We start from the raw sequence: 18,247 nt of genomic DNA, 5'->3' as shown, positions 1-18,247 counted from the left end.
CTCTATAAAATAATCACGGCAGCTATCACCAGTATTCCCAAATGATATATATTCATGTTGTGCTGCACTGGTGAGCTCTATTAAGAGTATGTCGTCACTGTCTCCATAGTAACTATATTTCCAAATAGAAAACAGCAAAGGGAAATAAAAAACAATCGTGTAATGTGGAAAAACAGATACACACTAGTGCTATGGATTTTTATTTGCCCCTTTTTTTTTCCAGGAGAACATGTATTTCAGCTGCATCTCTATCACCCATAACACAACTCCCCTACACCATGATACCAACATCACATACCCTACCTGTCATATTTTGTGTTTGTAAAGCCAGTCCTTTGAGCCATTAAATATTAAAATGGAAAAAGTGCACGGGTTGACTAGAGATGTACAATTTATCTTCAGCCCAATCATTCTGCTGAGTGCAGCAGGGAGCTCAGTATTAATAGTTTCCCTACTTTTGTTTTAATTCCCTGTCTCAATAATGACACTACTATCCGATATAGGAGTCTGCTTGAATTCTCTTAAAGAATACAGTATTTACAAATCTCAGGCAGCAGAAACAAGTGCTTTTGTAGTGCTGAGATTGGCTGCCAGTTCTGTTTCCATAGAAATGAACATTAACTTGCTGAAAAATGGGGGGGGGGGGGGGGGGAAGTGAGGAATGCTTTAAAGAATCTTCTCCAGTTTGTAAGGCTACATACATATAGTTCTGGTGGAGTGAAAGGGCAAAACTAACAGCATGCATAAGATAGTGCTTAACAGGCAAACATCCTGATATGATTCTTTCAATACACATCATGATGACTGTAAATAAATCCCAAGGTTTGCATAGCAGCTCATTCATTCACATAATTCACATTAAAGAAATTATCTCTGATTTTACTATACACATCTTAGAGTAAAAAATGAAAAATCAAGGGTCAGCTGGAGAGGCAAGCTAGCAGTGGGATATTATTTAAGGCTGTAAGCCACTCTCATCAAGGAAAAGCACTAAGATTCCTACCCAGTTCCCTTGTTAGACATGGCACCTCCTCATATGTTGGCTTTTGAAACTCCTTTTTTTAACAAAAACACAGTTACATCCCACCCAAATTATTCCATCCGTAAGTGTTTTAATGTGCCTTTCACCTCCTCTACCTCCAAGAGGATCTGTCAGGGCCTAATGGTAACTCGTTCTCCCCCTCCTCTTTACCATTCCATCACAGACCAGATTCAATAAAGGAAAGAGGTAATATAAGACTAAAGGGACTGTTCTCACTAGATCCCCTCTAGCACACTGAAAAGGTAGGATATTAAATCTACCAGTGTGCTAAGATGGCAGGAAGGAGACTTTTTCCTGTCCTACCTGTATTTCTCCCACATACCTAAGCATACCAACATGATGTTTTTTAAAACTCTCAAGTGTTAGATCATGTTAGTACAAATGTATTTTTTTAAATATGTATTTGTTTTGACTATCAATATAGTATGGAAAATATTTTTGTATTCATGTTGTTAAAAGCTGCAAGCTTTGACTCTTTATTCCTTTTTCCTTCCTAAGTACATGCTGGATAAAAAGACTGAACAACTGACGTTGGTATTATTTGATGAGAGAATCCTAAGTCACATCTCTGGATTCTCAGAAACTAGGTCAACACACCAAATATTTACTACCACAGCAGTGCAACTCAGGACTATGAAGAAGATGGCATCTTCCGAGGTTGCATTAACAAGTTCCTCCCTATCCATCACACACTGAACAGGACCCCCATCAGTACAGGCACTCTACTTGGGACAGTAACTCCACCAGGCAAAAAGCCATTCCTTTTGCTGTTAAAAAGGCCCACTATGGAGTTTAATGATATTAAAGCCAGTTGAAGTGTTTTTGTGCTTTCCACTCTGTTTCTGCCTTCCCCCACTTGGGAAAGACAACCCTATTCCCCCCCACCATCCCAAACCCTACAAAATATACAAAGCACAAAAAAAAAAAAAAAAATCCTCAACACTGTAACAGATGTATTTAGCCACTAAAATTTGGCCTTTATCCAGAGATATTTGATAAAGCTCCTGAAAGAAAAGTTGGAACCAAGGCTACAGGAATTCAACAGTGACTTTAAATCTACACGTGCAAGCAGTAAATACAAATTGTCCTTCAGAGAATAATGAAGCACAAAGCCAAGATAAAGCACTAACAATGGAAGAATACCTTTTCAATAACATTGAAAAACTGCCTAGATGGAAGCAACAGATGAACTAGGCTCAAGTAAAAATACTGAAACGTATTAAGAGGGATTCTGACATTTATGGTACCAAAACAGAATCACAGTAACTTTTGCATGGAAACTGCCACCTACAAGACAAAATATATGGTTTATGCTATCATAGTTCAGCATTAGTATCTGTGTTTTGCACATGAGATACAAATAGCTTTAAAATACACTGTCTTAACTGTCTTAAATGGAGACAAAAAGGACAGAAGTGCTACATTAACTACTCCAGCAATGTGGTATATATATTTTCATATATTTAAATTATTTCAATGCTTATATTCCCCTTTGTGACTTTCTCTCTTCTCCTGAGAACTACCAAAAGAAAAAATACACATGTAAAACGCATCTCTGAATCTCTCTAACCTATGAAACCTATGCAGCTGTGTTAATGTTAAATGCAAAAGACAATGGTTTACCCTTTCATAATGAGTAAATTTACAATCTATCAGAAAATACACATTTACATTTTTATGTAAAACATTCTTCCCCAAATTAGAATGCTGTGGGTTTTTTAGAAAAATAGAAAGTTTTACAAAACAATTTTTAAATGTTCAAGAACAGCAATGTTTTATTTCAAAGCAAAATGCAGCATAAAAACTCTTGCTATGTCAAAAAAACCACTTTCCTTTGAACCTACAGTCACTTCTGTTTTCACACTAACAAGAAAAGTGTGAGAAAATCTAAAATGAAAAAGGTATATTTGAGGACATTAGGAATTATATGCATTTCTCAAAATATTTCTACTCTTGAACAGTTATACTTTTTAGATACAGCAGGACCATAATCAACATAGCTACTTTGAAAGACAAATTAACATGCGGAAACTCTTCCCAATAAAACAAGATCTATTGATTCCTTGCAGAAGACAATGACGCTTCCAAAACTGACTATGCTAAAGCCACTGCCACAGCACCTCCTTTGTTTTGCTGTTATGTAACACTTTTTTTTAATAATTTACAATTTTAAATTAAATTTTCATACTAAAAAAGCAGTAAGAAGCAACAGGGATTTTCTGCATAACTGGTTGTCTTTTCTTGAAATACACCAAATTAAGGAGCTCAAGCTCAATGAAGTCTTAACTTCAACAATTAAGTTGTCTTCGAATGCTGCAGTCTACTATTTCTGTAACTTAAAACTCCATGTATTATAACCATGAAGCATCGTTTTAACAGAGAAAGTATCAAACACATCCATCAGCAAAGTACATTTTTCTCTTAGAAACATACTAACGATAAAGGTTCATATGATCTTTTTTCCCATACATGAACACTTTGCAGCATTCTTCTATCCTCTACTGAGCACATCTGTAACTCGTTAAATATTCACTGCTTATTTCCATGCAGTTTCAACACCTTTTCCAATTGTATTCTGACAACAATCCAGCAAATAGTTCCAGTAAAGTGTACACGCTTGTTTCACCAAGTGTCTCATTTTCTTAGCATTTACATGTTGCTATTCATCCATCTCGCACTGATAATGCTAGTATTTAAATACTTATCTTGCATTAATCTAAAGCTGATTATAAATATACTGTCTTTCATACTCACCACTGACGTTACTTAAAATCATATTGTCAGAGTTTCTTATTTCATCAAATTTTGCAAAGATTGTTTGCAACCTATAAAGAACAAAAAAAACAAAGGATTTTTACATCTCTGAAATCCCACTGGCTACTGGTAAAAACAGAAATCAGTTCATTAGCATATATGAAGCAGCAATTCAAAATATACAAGGGGTTAAGTGTATGAAGAAACAATTCCTAAAGGATTCTTCTTTAGCTGAGCATCTTCACAGAAATGCATAGAAAACAAAGTAAACTTAGCAAAGAACAAAAATTGAGTATTGTTATTATCATGATTAAAAATAACCTTCTATAGTTCAGGTTCAGTAATAGCACATATTGGCTATATATTGTGTATATATATGCATTTATTCATGCTCAATAATGAAAGGTTACAATTTGAACTATGGAATGTTCACTTAGAAGAAAAAAAAAGGATTGCTATTTAATTTGTTCCAAGACTATTAATAATTTTGTTCAAAGTTTTTGTTCCACAAAAATTTCCTCAGTTTGGCTATGAAAAGAGCTCTGTGCTTGTCAGCACTTCCACAGGGAAAAAAAAAACCCAAAGTTTCTTCTAAACTTAAGATACACGAAACACTTAAATGTGTCCAACCCACACACCACTGATTTTAACTGCCACAATAGAGAATACACTGCAAATGCTTTGCTACATGTAAACAGCAAACAGACAAATAAAACTCAGAATAAACCAAACAAACCAAACTCCACAAATCCTACATTTGCAATCTAGTCCCACAAGGCAAAAAATGGTGTTCAATCAAGAAAGCTGGCAAAACACTTCAACAGCCCTTTCTCATCACTTCTGCAGGAAACTCAATAAAAGCAGTGGAAGTATCTCCCAGAAAAATGCATTAACAACAGATTTGTACTGACACTGTTCAGCTGCAAACAATTGAGAATATTTTCTTGTATTTCTCCAAAGACTTCTCTGAATTTTAGATTATTTGGAATATGGTAATATGCAACATGCACATAGGATTTTTAGCTCAAGGACTATCAGGACTGAATCCTGATTTTAAATTTACAAAGTTATGAAACACAATTCACACAACAGTCTGCAGATCTCCGAACAGGTACAGTTCAGCTACATCAGAAGAACCAGAGACTATACTACCCAATTCAAAATTTGCACTGCTAGTCTGTCTTTACACTTCACAATCCAAACTGTTTTATGACAAAACAAGAAAAATGGGTAAGAACTACACCTGGGTATGAAAATTCTCACAAGAAGAAAAGTCAAGGACACACAAAGATTTCACTTCAACATTTCATTATGTACACACCACTTTTATGCAATGATCTGTGTAGAGAGGTAGTGCACTTTCACTGCATAGTCTACATTCTCTGAGACGTGCATATCCCTTTCACTCAATGGGACCCCATTTATCTAATAAACCTAATTTACCTAATAATGCAGAGAGTGATAAAATAATGAAAGACAGACAACAGCATACAAAATTTGAGCCTTCCCCTCAACCTTTCCAACAATTTAGGACTCTCATGATGCATTATTTTTACTTTCCAAATACTTCAAAGCAATATGCTACAGAGCAAATTTGTCCTGGACTTAGTAGGCCAACAAGAAGAACTATACAGATCTCCACAAAAAGGCCTACCCTACTGCAAGGATCTAAAACAATACAACCAAAAACCTTCTTAATCATTTAAGTCAATAACCCCTCACACAAGCCAGCGGTTATTCTACCATCTCAACTTATCTCAAAACTATATGTAGCTCAGTAGTAGTTTGCCTAATCTTTCCCTAGCACACTTGCCAGCTCGTCTCTGGAACCTATTATCCCCGCTCCCTTTTGCAGCGCCATTGCGTTTCCAACCACTGCGGCCATTGCAAAATGTCTTAAACGGCAGCAATTCACAAATGTCACTGCTTTACTATTAAACATCAAGTTTTGAAAAGATCAATTTTCCACACCAAAGGCAGTACATACTGGAATGGGTTTTCTGCACTTTGACTTGAAAAAGTAAAACTTTTGAAATGAAATGTTTTTGGGGTACTGGAATTTACTAATGACACTAATGACAATGAAATCCCATTAACATGCTATGTGCCTTCAACCATATGACGCGAGAAGTTCACATGAGAATCAATATCTATAATAACGCATTAGGCCATCTTGCTTTCATAACAAGAAGTTAATGTGTTTGCCTCATATATTTGTGTTTATCAGGGATTGTTTTGAGTTCCCCTCAAAAGTACTGGATTCCATAGCAAACACTGCATTAACAGTTTACCTAGTTAATGAGGAAAACTTAACAGTATATCTGCAAGGCTAAAACTGTCATCCTGAGAGAAACTAAATATTATTAGAGAGATTAACAGATTTGCCTTAAAATTTCACTTTGATTTTTATATCCTGTAAAGTTGATGTTATCCACTTGGCACAAATATTTTAGAGAATTCAAAAGAAAAGAAATATTTCCTGCTCTTTTGAACTTTGTTTTCAAAAATGTTTCCCTGAGTGTTTTAAACAGAAGCAAAAAGCAAAACATTTCCTTATAAATATGTTATAATAATATACATGTTGCCTCTCACTCTGGGCAAAATATTTTATAAAGCATTAGCTAGAAACAACCAAAAAAAAAGTGTTTGCTAGCACTGGATGCTGCATTGCCAATGGTTCAGGCTGGAGAACAACACACAGTACTGCCACTCCTCAAACTTCCAAAGCATGTTGTTATGACCAGAGACACACTCTATAGTATTTGTCATAATTGCAACAACAACAGAAGAGTCAATTATAACACAGCTGTCAACGTGGTAAAGCACTACTGTAGAACCAACCCTCTCTTTAGAAGAGCTTACAGGATCTGTAACTACTACTTTGCAAAGTCTCCCACAGCAAGTTTCTCCTTCCCTCTCCTCCCACCCTGCTCTTCTTACTACCTTCTCTTCTCATTTCTTCACATGGTGACAGGCAGCAAGCCAGTAGGGGCGAGAGTCTCTAAAATTAATGCAACCACCGTCAATTTAAGAATGTTTACAGGAGGTTCAGCTCCTGGCAAAAGAGAGCCTGACAAGAGGAATCCAAGAAGTTCTACAGGGCTGGATGAAGACCAGTTTTACCAGCAATAAGGAACATTCTTTGAGAAGGGAAGCATTATTACTCCTTCATCTCATATCTGCAAGCCCAACTCGATATGGCAATCATAATCAATTTAAAGTCACTGAGGTCACCACATGTCACTGGTGGACAGAAATATTATCTCCTTTTCCAAAACAGGCATAGACAGGTCTTCTGCAGCTTCTCATATAGACAGGAAAATCCCCATTGACAAAAACTATATGTTTGGGACAGCAGGTACTTCTGGATGGGCTGTCAGTAAATGAATGAATGCATGAATTTGTAGCACTTTAAATGGGGGCTCCTGGCAACCTGCCAAACCCTATCCTCCAGCAGGTGATAGATCTCAATCAAAATATTAACATACTGTGGTGAGGATGGGCAATAAGAGGAATATATACGTTTGCTGCTAGGAGACAGCTGACATGCACACCCATGGAAACATGGATGCTTCCACAGAATCTGCACAACACTTCACACTGAAAAGCTATTATTCATGACCATGCTTGATGGAGCTCAACTGTTCATAAGAAAGGCAGAGGTGGGCACGTAAAAGTGTGGACCTTGTGGTGAAGAGGCAAAAGAGCACCACTCCCCTATCAACAGCAGAAGGATAAAGAAGAATGGGTGGTAAGGAGTCTGTTGTTCATGTCCAAACTGAGCCTGAAGCAGGAAATGGCCCATGTGAAACTTTGCAGTTTTTTCTCCGTATTTCCCCCTTCCAAGGGAAAAAAAAATTACCTCGAAGACATGTGTCCACATCTGGACACACAGATGGACCTCATCTACAACTTGAACTAGACAGATAAATAGAATGTGCATACCACATAAAATGTGGTATTCAGAAACGCATACTGCAATATGTTTCAACATTTTAGGAAATGAAGTTTTGGCCCTAGACATAGGAACTAAACAAATGACTGTTTTTTTACATTTCTGTTTCTCAAGCAACAGTGGGGAAATTTATCAGATGAATTCCTCAATGATAAAAGCTTTTAACACTAAGGCTAAATAACTGCCATCCAGAGCCACGTATACTATTTCCATTCATGAAAGATCAGCCACACAGATTCCATACTGTAAAACATTCAGTTTGGCCCATAGAGATCAAAACCGCTTCAGTATTTTTGGCTCACTGAACAATAAACATAACATCCATTTTCAGTGTTCACAAATATATTAGGACTACTACTTTCAAGTCTGACACCAAAGACTGTCAAACCTCTCCGGCAGCAATTATAACAAAAGGGAAAACAACATCCAAATTTCCAACCACTGACTTGATACTGATCATTCTGGAAAAGGTACATGCTTCAAGCAAAAAGCATAATAATAATAATCTGAGATTTCTAAGTTAAAATATAACAAATAGAAAGAGGAACTCACTGATTTTATTTATAAACAAACTCACCAATTAATCTCAGTAGAGAAATGCACTGAAGAAAAATAAATAGTAAATAAGTTGAACTGAACTACAAAAGTAAGATCCCATGTTTTATTCATTACTTAGATTCCGACAGGTCCAGTAAAGCCCTGTAGAAAATCCAGTATTTTCCACGAAGGCAAACCCTACCAGGTGCAGATTAGAAAACCTTTTAAGCCTACTATTATTAAAGTACTGACTGTATTTGGCTTTATACGGACACAACATGTACATACCATTTGCATATTTAAGGAAGTTGAACAATTTCTCAAAACAATGCTTGATTAACTTTCCTGCCTTCCTTTCAGCAGACAGAAGCTCTTATTTTCAGTGCTCTAGGATGGAGTGCATTCAAGCAGCAACACACAGCTCTGTAATGTGTAATTTGTTATGCAAACTAAACATGCCTACATTCTGTTGATTCATGTGTGCACCAAACACTAAAGTAATAGATTTTTCTGCTAATATTTATGTTTACATGTAATTTTTAATGCACTGACTTACAGCAAAGGAGCTGCAATGCAGTTCTTTAAGGCTGAACTCAACAACTGAAAGCAGCCGTGTCTGAACTACAAATTATCTGTAATACTTAAAACACTTAAAACCTACCCAGACACACACGAACACAGACTCCCCTCAAAATAATGATGATACTCTACATCAAAGGTTTTTTTCCACAGATCATAGCTCCTGCATAACCACCTGAAAATTTTACTGCACCTAAGCAAAAGGAAAACCTCTGACAGGCACAGGGGAAGAAACGTCCTAAATGAGGTCTGCCTCTGAAGGAACAACAGTCTGAGCTACCACAGAGCTAATCTGTCTTTCCTGAGCTTTGTCAAACGCCGTCTTAGTTGCGTTAAGGAGTACAAAGGGACTACAGGAACTCTGCTTTCTGTCAGGGATGGAAGAGACAGAGAGTGGCAGTCTCATGTTTAACTCAGCAAATCATAACTCCCCTCTTTATCCCAGCCGAAAAACCTACTGAAGAGCATTGACACTCAGCTCGTGTACTATTTAACACTAGTCCTGACTGTCAGGTGCAAAACTGTTGGAGATTTAGTGGCAACAGCCCATTTAACATGCACCAAGTAGAGTCTTGATTCGTTATGTAAATGCAAATTATACAACCATGCTTGCTTTCAGATCAGGAGGAATTTTGTATTCAGCTGATTCAGACAGGAGAAACAACAACTTGGCACCTACTGCAACTAAATCAGAAGCTGTTGATTGTCCTTAGGATACAAAGCACCTATGGTGTTTAATCCTATTTGGATCCCAAGATGTACTCAGCTTGTACCACATGGTGAGTACTGAACTTAAAGTTACAGTCAGACCCAACATTCATTGCAAAAAGGTTGTGATATCTGCACTCTTTTATTCCCTGTTCAAAAAGATGTCCAAGGCCCTATCTTAATGCAAGGAAGATCTTCTCGGATATGTTCCACTTATTTGGAACTTAAGGACTAGGACTTTGGAACTAGGAAACTTAATTTTTTGAATTGTAGCAATAATATGGCCTAAACTTCTGTGGTAACCATATAATCCATTACTAGTCTAAAAACAAGACTATAATTAAACAGAAGAGAATGTGTGCAACTTCTCATTCTCATAGGGTAAACTTGTGTCTCAACAGGCTGAACTCTGCCTGGAATAAGAAAGAATAAATTCAACACCCTTCTCCCATGGCGCTTTTATAGAACTGTAGAATGGTTTTTGATCATTCAGTTCCAACTCCTCTGTCATGGGCTGGGATGTCTTTCCCTAGATCAGGCTACTCAAAGCCCCATCCAATCTCACCTTGAACAGGGACAGGGTATTCACAGCTTCTCTGGGCAACCAGTTCCAGTGTCTCACCATCCTCACAGTAAAGAACTGCTTCCTAATATTGAATCTAAACATATCCTCTTCTAATTTAAAGCCCTTGACGCTGGTCCTATCACGCCCTTGTAAGAAGTCCCTCTCCAACTCTCCTGCATGCCCTCTTTAGGGTACTGGAAGGTGCTCTGAAGTCTCCCAAAAGCCTTCTCTTCTCCAGGCTGAACAATCAGCCTGATTTCATAGAAGACGTGCTCCAGCACCCTAATCAATTTAGTGGCCCTCCCCCAAACTAAAAGGACAATGTCCTCTTCATGTTGCAGGCCCCAGAGCTGAATACATATTTTGATATATTACCAAGCTGTATTTGACTATCCCACAAATGACCATTAAAAACTAGAGCTCCTAGTTATTTAGATGGGCCTGATGAGGCAGTCATCTGATATTCTCTCTGACACCAAGCAGTACACATATTCAGCTTTATCAAAATCAAGAAGTGAGATGGAGGTGATGGTAAAGTGGTATGCTAATATATAAGGGGTTAACACACTTTAAAAAGTATAAATTGTTTTAGCAAGGCATTTAGAAGATTTTATGGAATAAACAGTCTTTCTCACAAAGTACAATTTCAAGCTCTGTCTAGCTTTCTTAATTAGTCAAAGTTAGAAACAAAACAATGGCTAATTTTCTTTCATATAAACTGAACAACATACAACACAGTCAGGAACCCTAGTAACATTATACTGAAAGGCAAAACTAACTAGAATATAAAATAAAAATTACAGTAATTTTAAAACAGAGTTTGAAGTGAGTTTAAAGTTCAGATAAAGAACAGTAAAACATAAATGGCTTAGAATTACAAAATCAGAACAGCTAGCTCACCTTCCAGGAGGAATTCCTCTTTTTGTAAGATCTATTCGTACTTTCTCTCCCACATGTCTATAAACCTCTACAATGGCTAGTATGGCAGCATCTCTCACCTGTGAACAGTTTAAATTGTTAATTTCAGGGTTACAGAAGTCAAAACAACATTTGTTGACAGGCCACTAATCTTACAGTTTCTATGTCCCTGTATGCCAATTCAGTTGAAACAATATGGGTGAAAAGGAAAGGAAATACAACTGTTATATCAAGACAGCATTTGTTCCAAGTTAGAGCATCCCCAGATTGTAAAAAATCCTAGAAATAACAGCTTTAGAGGGAATTTCTGGATATGACGTAAGAATGGCATCTGTGGAAAAATGTGCTTTATCTAGGACTTGCTCACAGCAGGCAATACTTTCAAAAGTTAGCTCATGCACTCAGTCTTGACATTTCATCTTGCTTTCATCTGTTTTGACACACAGCAACGTCCTTCTGGAAGACTAAGACTGCCCACAAGAGTGGACCAAAGTGATCAGCATTTTCTTTATTTATTTCAACTGAAATCAGGTGGTATGACATCAGCACAGCAAAGGGAATAGGGCAAGACAGTGGAAGGGGAAAGAAGAGAGGAAAGAAAGGAGATAGAGTGCCTCTTTAAAAATTTTAAATAATGGTCATCACAATGAAAACTGCCAAAAATGCATTTTAGTAAATGCCATTATTCTCTATAACAAATGTCTGGAATGAATTTAGTATTGTTCTTTGTAGCAGTTCAAACTAAACATACAATTGCTCTAGCAAGATGTGAATTACATCTTTACTAATGATCAGCCAACAAGACAAATTCTCAACAGAACTTTTCTGGAATAGAAAAATGCTATGCAGCACAGAGGAGACAAAAATTTTGCTGCATTCAGGAATTAGGTGAAGACCAATCCTGTTTATAAGCCCATCTCCTACCAATGTTATCTTCTCCCTTACTGTATTCATAGTCTTTTCCCTCAAACACAACTTCAGATAAATGATGATATTTTAACCATTTCCACCGGCAGATTTGCTGAGGTTCAGATGCCACCATTAGGAACTACTTCCTGACTTTCACTGCAGACGTTTTTGCTTATGTTAATGATTTTAATGACAGTCCTTGCATGTTCTCAAATGCCATTTGAGTTCCAACTGGAAAATAATTACACATAATGTTAACTTCAGCAAATTTGGCGAACTATTGCAGGTTTCACATAAGGGCTGTTTCTGGAGGTAATTTTTTGCATCAATAACTTTTTTTTTTTCCTTTCAGCATGATCTGTAAGAAACAACTGCTTTCAGCAATTACTAGTTTCAGCTTCTGAAGACAAAAATAAAGGGACCAGTATATCGTGATACTGCTGCCTTTGCAACTCTACTTTCATCTTCCAGTGGATGGACTGATTAAGAAGAAATTGGGTTTACTTTTTCTCATGGTAGAAAATAATGATCTGCTGCACACAAGCACTCGTATCAGCTTTTGTTTGAATGCTTATATTTGTTTTGCTTTCACTGCTCTGTCAAAGTATAATTGTTCAAGGCCCAGTACATACTGAAATCCTTACCTGACTATTGGAGTCACCAAATGCTATACATAGATGTGGTACCAGCTTGCTGAGGATTAATGGTTGTGCACCGTAACTAAAAAAAAGAAAAGAGTGTGTTTTAAGAAAAAAACAAAAAATAATTTTTGCTGAAGTGAACTTTTGGTTTAGATTTTATAGAATACAAACTGACATTAATCAAGTTCTGTCTCTCTCTTACTAGCCCTTTGTCTACTTTTAAATAAAATAAAATTTCTGTAACTTTAGTCTTTCTTTCAGAAATCCCGTTACTTAAGTTGTTTGATTTTTCCCATGTATTAATTTAATTGAACCAGACTCCCTAAAGGATTACTTTCAGAGAAAAATGACATTCAGAAGAAGAATAGAACCATTACATCTCCATAGAAACAAAAAGCTTACATGTTTAAGGTAGCAACAAGACATAAACACACTCCTTCTCGGGATCGGTAATTCTTGTGTTTAAAACCAACAGCAAGGCGTTCCCAAATGTACTATAAAAGCAGAAATAATGGTGTTTAATTACCAGGTGCACAATACAACGTAATTCTATTCCATATAATTACATTCATAATAGTTGCAAAAAAAATAACAGAAGGCAGGTCCACTGGAAAAGTGATAAAATGAACTTATGAAATGCACAATATGGAACACAACACCGATTAATTCTAGACCAAAACCAATTCCAAAAAATGTCCCTCAGCAATCTAGCTGAGTATCTGCCTTGTTTGAGAAACAGCTATTAAAACATACAGAATTGTTACAGTTAATGCACACAAAACAAACATTAACATCACAAACTACTGATTCAAACAGAAGTTCCTGTATTCTTTTTGCTTCATATTCTGTTTCCCTGCCAAAATTTCCTCACATCCATTTTAGCGTGTCCTTATCCATACTCCTGCTGTCCCACTTCTCATTTACTTTTGCTTTAGATCTATTTCTTCATTTTTTGATTATTTCTTGCCCCCTCGTTCTAATTCCTGTGCTTCAATTTTTGTTCTGCTTTCGGTTCTCTCCATGCTGGTGCCACTTCCTGTGGTACGATCCCCTGGCTCGCTAAACCCTCCTTCACCTCCTTGCGCACTCGTTTTTCTCTGCCTGCCCTGGCTCTCTGCCTGCTGGGTTAATCCCGTTACCTTTCCATCTCCTTGCCGTGCTCTAGCTGTGTATCAGGGCGTTGGAAGCGCAAATGTGGAGCTGAGGAGCTCAGGGATTCTCCTTGGGAGCAGATGCACAGGCTCAGCCTGCAACTCACCCCAGCTGCAGCACTGCCATTGCAGCCCAGCCAGCATCCGGGCAGCGTTGCCTAGCAATGGATGGCTGCACACTGCCAGCAGCTGCACACTTTGCAGCCCAGGCACCTCCCTCCTGCCAACTGCACCCAGGAGTGCTGCAACTGCAACCTATAATGACGCCACAGAAAGCTGCTAAAATGTATTACACACTAATTATTGCAATCAGCTTTCTGGAAAAAAAAAATATATAAAGCCCTGACAAACAGTTGCTGATCAACAAATACAGAACATAAGAGCAGGGAATATGCATGCTCTTTATTAATGAGGTAGCACGCTTCAGAGAAGACATAAAATTTTCCAATTAGAGCCCTGCTTGATAATTTTGTCCCATCTGTGGTTTTTTGTTTGTTTGTTTTATACTTCACTGCCTTTAGAGAAAACAAACCTTAGACGAGCAGGACATGGCTTGCCAAAACTGCACAGCTTAATAACAAAGAAAACATCCTTCCAATTAACCCATTGTCATGGACAAACATGGAAAAAAGGAAATCTCCTTGCTAGATGTATAAAAATATAGGTAGAGAGGGAACTGCAGACTACTGAAATAAACAAAGCATACTAAAGAGAAATTTCGTCTTTCACTGAATTATCCCTTAAGAACTAAATTTTTTTAAGCAGAGAAATTCAAATGGCTGCTTAGAAATTTTAACTCTCAGAAGTTCCTAGCAAGAGCTGATGTCAATCTTTTTGTCCCTTTCATGCACATTTATACCACCTATATTTTTATGCCTTCCTGCCCATAAACAGCTACATCTAGTTCTTGCTCAAAGAAGGAACAAAAAACCTCCAAACATCTAAAACAAGTAAAGGAATTTAACAACAGGACAAATTAAATATTATTCAACAACATGCTAGAAGAGGCGAGGTGAGTTGACTAGAAAGAAATTTATAGGACTTAACCTCAAAAAATTATTCCACTCAGCTCTTCTAAAGGGATGCTTCACTACAGCAGAGAGCCTAAAGCTCTGTAGTTCAGTGTTGGAGGCACAGGAAAGACTCTTCCATTTTGGTCCCTGCTGTGAGGATATTGATGCTTTTCATCCAAAGTTGTAATGACTTTGAAATGTCTGCTCTCCTGAAAGCAGACACCCAAATCCAGGCTTCTCCCACCCTGAGGGAGTTAGCAGGAGAGCCATACCTCTTGGTCTTACGCACACATGCTCTTCCTTGGACCCCACAAAACTCGTACACTTTCTGACACAGAGTCATCTTCATAGGGGATGGAAACTTCCTTCCATCACCTCTATGTACAGCCTAACAACTCTGCACAAAGATGGACCAACAATGTAAAACTTTCTTGACAAGGGCTTAGCACAAAGCAACTACCAACAATTTCTTTATCAGCAGCTGTTCAAATGAAGGTATCTCCAAGGTGCTCTGCTGTGCACTTGTCCAAATACTGTTGCTGTAGAGGTTTTGGTCTGTATGCCAGATATTTGGGAACATCTTGGGCACAGTAACATGTCATTTATGAACTACTAGCACTTTGACACAAAAAATGCTGCCATGTCTCTTGGTCAATGAATATGACTGACACTGCAGTCTGTGAATAGATAAAGGCATGTCTTTGTGGATGATATTACTAGACCCTGATGCCTAAATCCCAATCAGACCTGTAACCAAAGGGAGATAAACATGTTCTATAATAGCCTAGCATGCTATATGCTTTATCAGGCAAACAAAGCAACTGACAATTTTCTCACCCCAAATATAGTCCACAACATCATATTCACTGCACACAAACATTCAAACTTGTATCTATGAATAAACAAAGCCAGCACATACAAAACCCTTTTTTTTCCTATTAACCTCTGGAATTAGAACTCAGAAAGAGATTTTCCTCAGGAACTAAAAACTCAAATAATAAGTTCTTACTCACATCCAGGGTCTCCAGACTTCCAAATAACATCACTATTCAATAATATAATCTTGTTAAACAGTCTTCCATTTTTCAGACTCACAGAGTCAAGATATAAGATTAAGCACTCAGAAGTCACATAATGCTTAGAACTGAAGGTTGAGTTAAGCAAGCCTCCTTACAACCAAAAATGACAAGCCAAAGGGCAACTTATTCCCACCTCAGTTTGTCCATGGTTCACAGAGCATCGTTGTCATACAGCTAGAAGGCCAGATTCTCTTAAGTTAGAATATGTGCACCTTAATTGTAGGACTAGTCCTACGTGTTCAAGCACAAATCTAATTTTAAATCAATTTGGAGCTAATTAAACTTATTTATTCCCATTGTCCGAACCCAGAAGATGATTCAAACATGCTTTAATTAACAAAGCCCTGTCTTGTGGCATAAAAACATCTACTCAGAATTAAGCTATGATGTGCAAAATATGCAGAATCACATTGTGCCAAGATTTTTATCTTTAGCTGAACAATACATCAGTGTCAATCTGTTAAGAGTATCTTTAATATTTACACCATTAACAGTTGCAATAATGTTGTGACATGTTCAAAGTTCATACAAAAGTCATAAGCTCACTGGAGGCCTCCATCTGAATCTGCATTAAGCAATCATACCATGGGTGGTGCTGTTTCACACATCAATTTCAAAATAAGATTCTGTGCTTGCTCTCGAACTTGGTCTTTGGCATCTCCCATACGATCTATCAAAGCCAGGAGAACTACAAGACAGGGGAAAAAAAGAGAAAGTAAAAAAGATTAAACACCCAATGGAGATTTTCTAATGCTTAAAGAAATTTTTTAAACAGATGTAATATACATGTCATTCAAAAATAAAAGCTGAGTTTAAGTAGGCCACAATATTTTAAAGTCTCAGGTGCATTTCTGAGTGTTTTATAAGACTAACAACAAATGCACAAGGCTGAAATGGAAGAAAACAGTAACTTTCAACAGGTTAAAAAGAAAGCAAGCTTCCCATCTTCAAAACTGTGTGAATGACTTTGAATTTATCTTCAAAAAATGTTCCAGTTAGCTTCAGAATGTCTGGCTTTTCTAAAAAATAATGCTAGGTGTGGTGAGTGGCCAACAATTGGAATAGAAATATATGACTATTTTAAAATCAGTGTGACTTTGCTGTTTATTGTAAGAAAACTGGAAGTTTTAAATCCTTTCATTCACATAGTGTATCTTTCCTGAAGATACACTATCTTTAGTAAAGAGCATTGCTAAAAATTACTGTGTTAAAACAAGCATCCTCAAACAATATTTAAGTAAAATTGCATGACAGCTGATGATTTCACACTCTAAAAGTAAGTAAAAATCAAAATCAAAGGACCTGACAATTCATTTTGCTTGCTTTTCCAGACAGAAGTTTAAAATTACATCAGATAAATTAATGCTATGACATTTGGAAAGATAGCCCAATGAACACAGCTCCATGCTGTGCAAGACACGCTGCTGTACTGGTTCCCAGTCCTCCATCTGGGACCCACACTTTGTGAGAGTCTTCCCCCCAGTGCTTTCAGTACCACTTCTTCCAAATGAGGGGTGATGACACCGAGCGTGCTGCCTTCCTTCAGGAAGCACAACTGATGGAGTTGGTGGAATTAGTGGAGATGTCATCCCTCACAGGACAGTGACTGAAGGTATTCCAAGTGAAAAATACATCTTCAAAGCTAAGATAATTTTTTGCTACATTTGGTACTACATTACTGAACACCTCAAAGTATTTTACAGTTGTTGCCTGACCTCAGCCTGACTGCTGAAGAATTTCTACTCACTACAGAACTAACTGTATTTGGCTATTGTTTGCAAGGCAGATCAGAAGTAATTTTATCAGTACCTAATGATTTTATAGTAATAACTAAACAATAGATTTGCCAGCAAAATAAAGAGAACAGATTCATACATTCTGAGGAGGTTTCCTGAGTCTCCTGTTCCTAAAAACAGCAGTCATTTCTGTACCATGATTCTTACTGACAAATACACCGCTGAAGTTGGAATTTCCCCTCCTGTGGTTCCTGAAGGCTTTTTTAGTGTCCTAATCTGAGTATTTAATTCTACTAGTTCTGGACAGTCCACTGACATCTTCAATTACCATTATCAAGGTTTTGTGTTTGTCTCTATCTTCTCTACCCTTTCTCTTCTGAAGAAATTGGTACAGCTACTCTCACTTTACAGTTTGAAAAGAAGGGTCTGGATTTTTTTTTTTTGTTTGGGTTGGATTGCTGTTGTTTTGATAGTGTGGGACTTTGTCTTTATGGTTTGGATTTTTAAGGGGTGTTTCTGTTTTGTTTGGTGGTTGGGTTTGGTTTTAGCGGTTTTTTCTCATTTTGTGAACAGAGAAAAAAATCCAGAACTTGAGAAGTTATATTTGGGAGTACACAGCTGACCACTCCCATGAACTTCCAATCACTCATATACTTACTG

At 37.3% G+C, this 18,247-nt stretch overlaps 1 protein-coding gene across 7 annotated transcripts in view; it reads right to left on the bottom strand.

Annotated features, from left to right (window-relative positions):
- CLASP2 (cytoplasmic linker associated protein 2) overlaps window positions 1–18,247 on the bottom strand; it is a 144,892-nt gene that overhangs the window by 103,588 nt on the left and 23,057 nt on the right. For all 7 annotated transcript variants that reach the window (XM_053970743.1, XM_053970750.1, XM_053970759.1 and 4 more), the window contains exons 3-7: window positions 16,436–16,539; window positions 13,011–13,102; window positions 12,612–12,687; window positions 11,041–11,138; window positions 3,797–3,867 (exon numbers count right to left, since the gene is read on the bottom strand). In XM_053970743.1, the coding sequence (XP_053826718.1) occupies window positions 3,797–3,867; window positions 11,041–11,138; window positions 12,612–12,687; window positions 13,011–13,102; window positions 16,436–16,539 (441 nt within the window). The remainder of the gene's footprint in view (window positions 1–3,796; window positions 3,868–11,040; window positions 11,139–12,611; window positions 12,688–13,010; window positions 13,103–16,435; window positions 16,540–18,247) is intronic.

Source organism: Vidua macroura, chromosome 1 (genome assembly GCF_024509145.1).
Source record: "Vidua macroura isolate BioBank_ID:100142 chromosome 1, ASM2450914v1, whole genome shotgun sequence".
NCBI classification, from domain to species: domain Eukaryota; kingdom Metazoa; phylum Chordata; class Aves; order Passeriformes; family Viduidae; genus Vidua; species Vidua macroura.
This window is presented reverse-complemented; position numbering and strand designations above follow the sequence as displayed.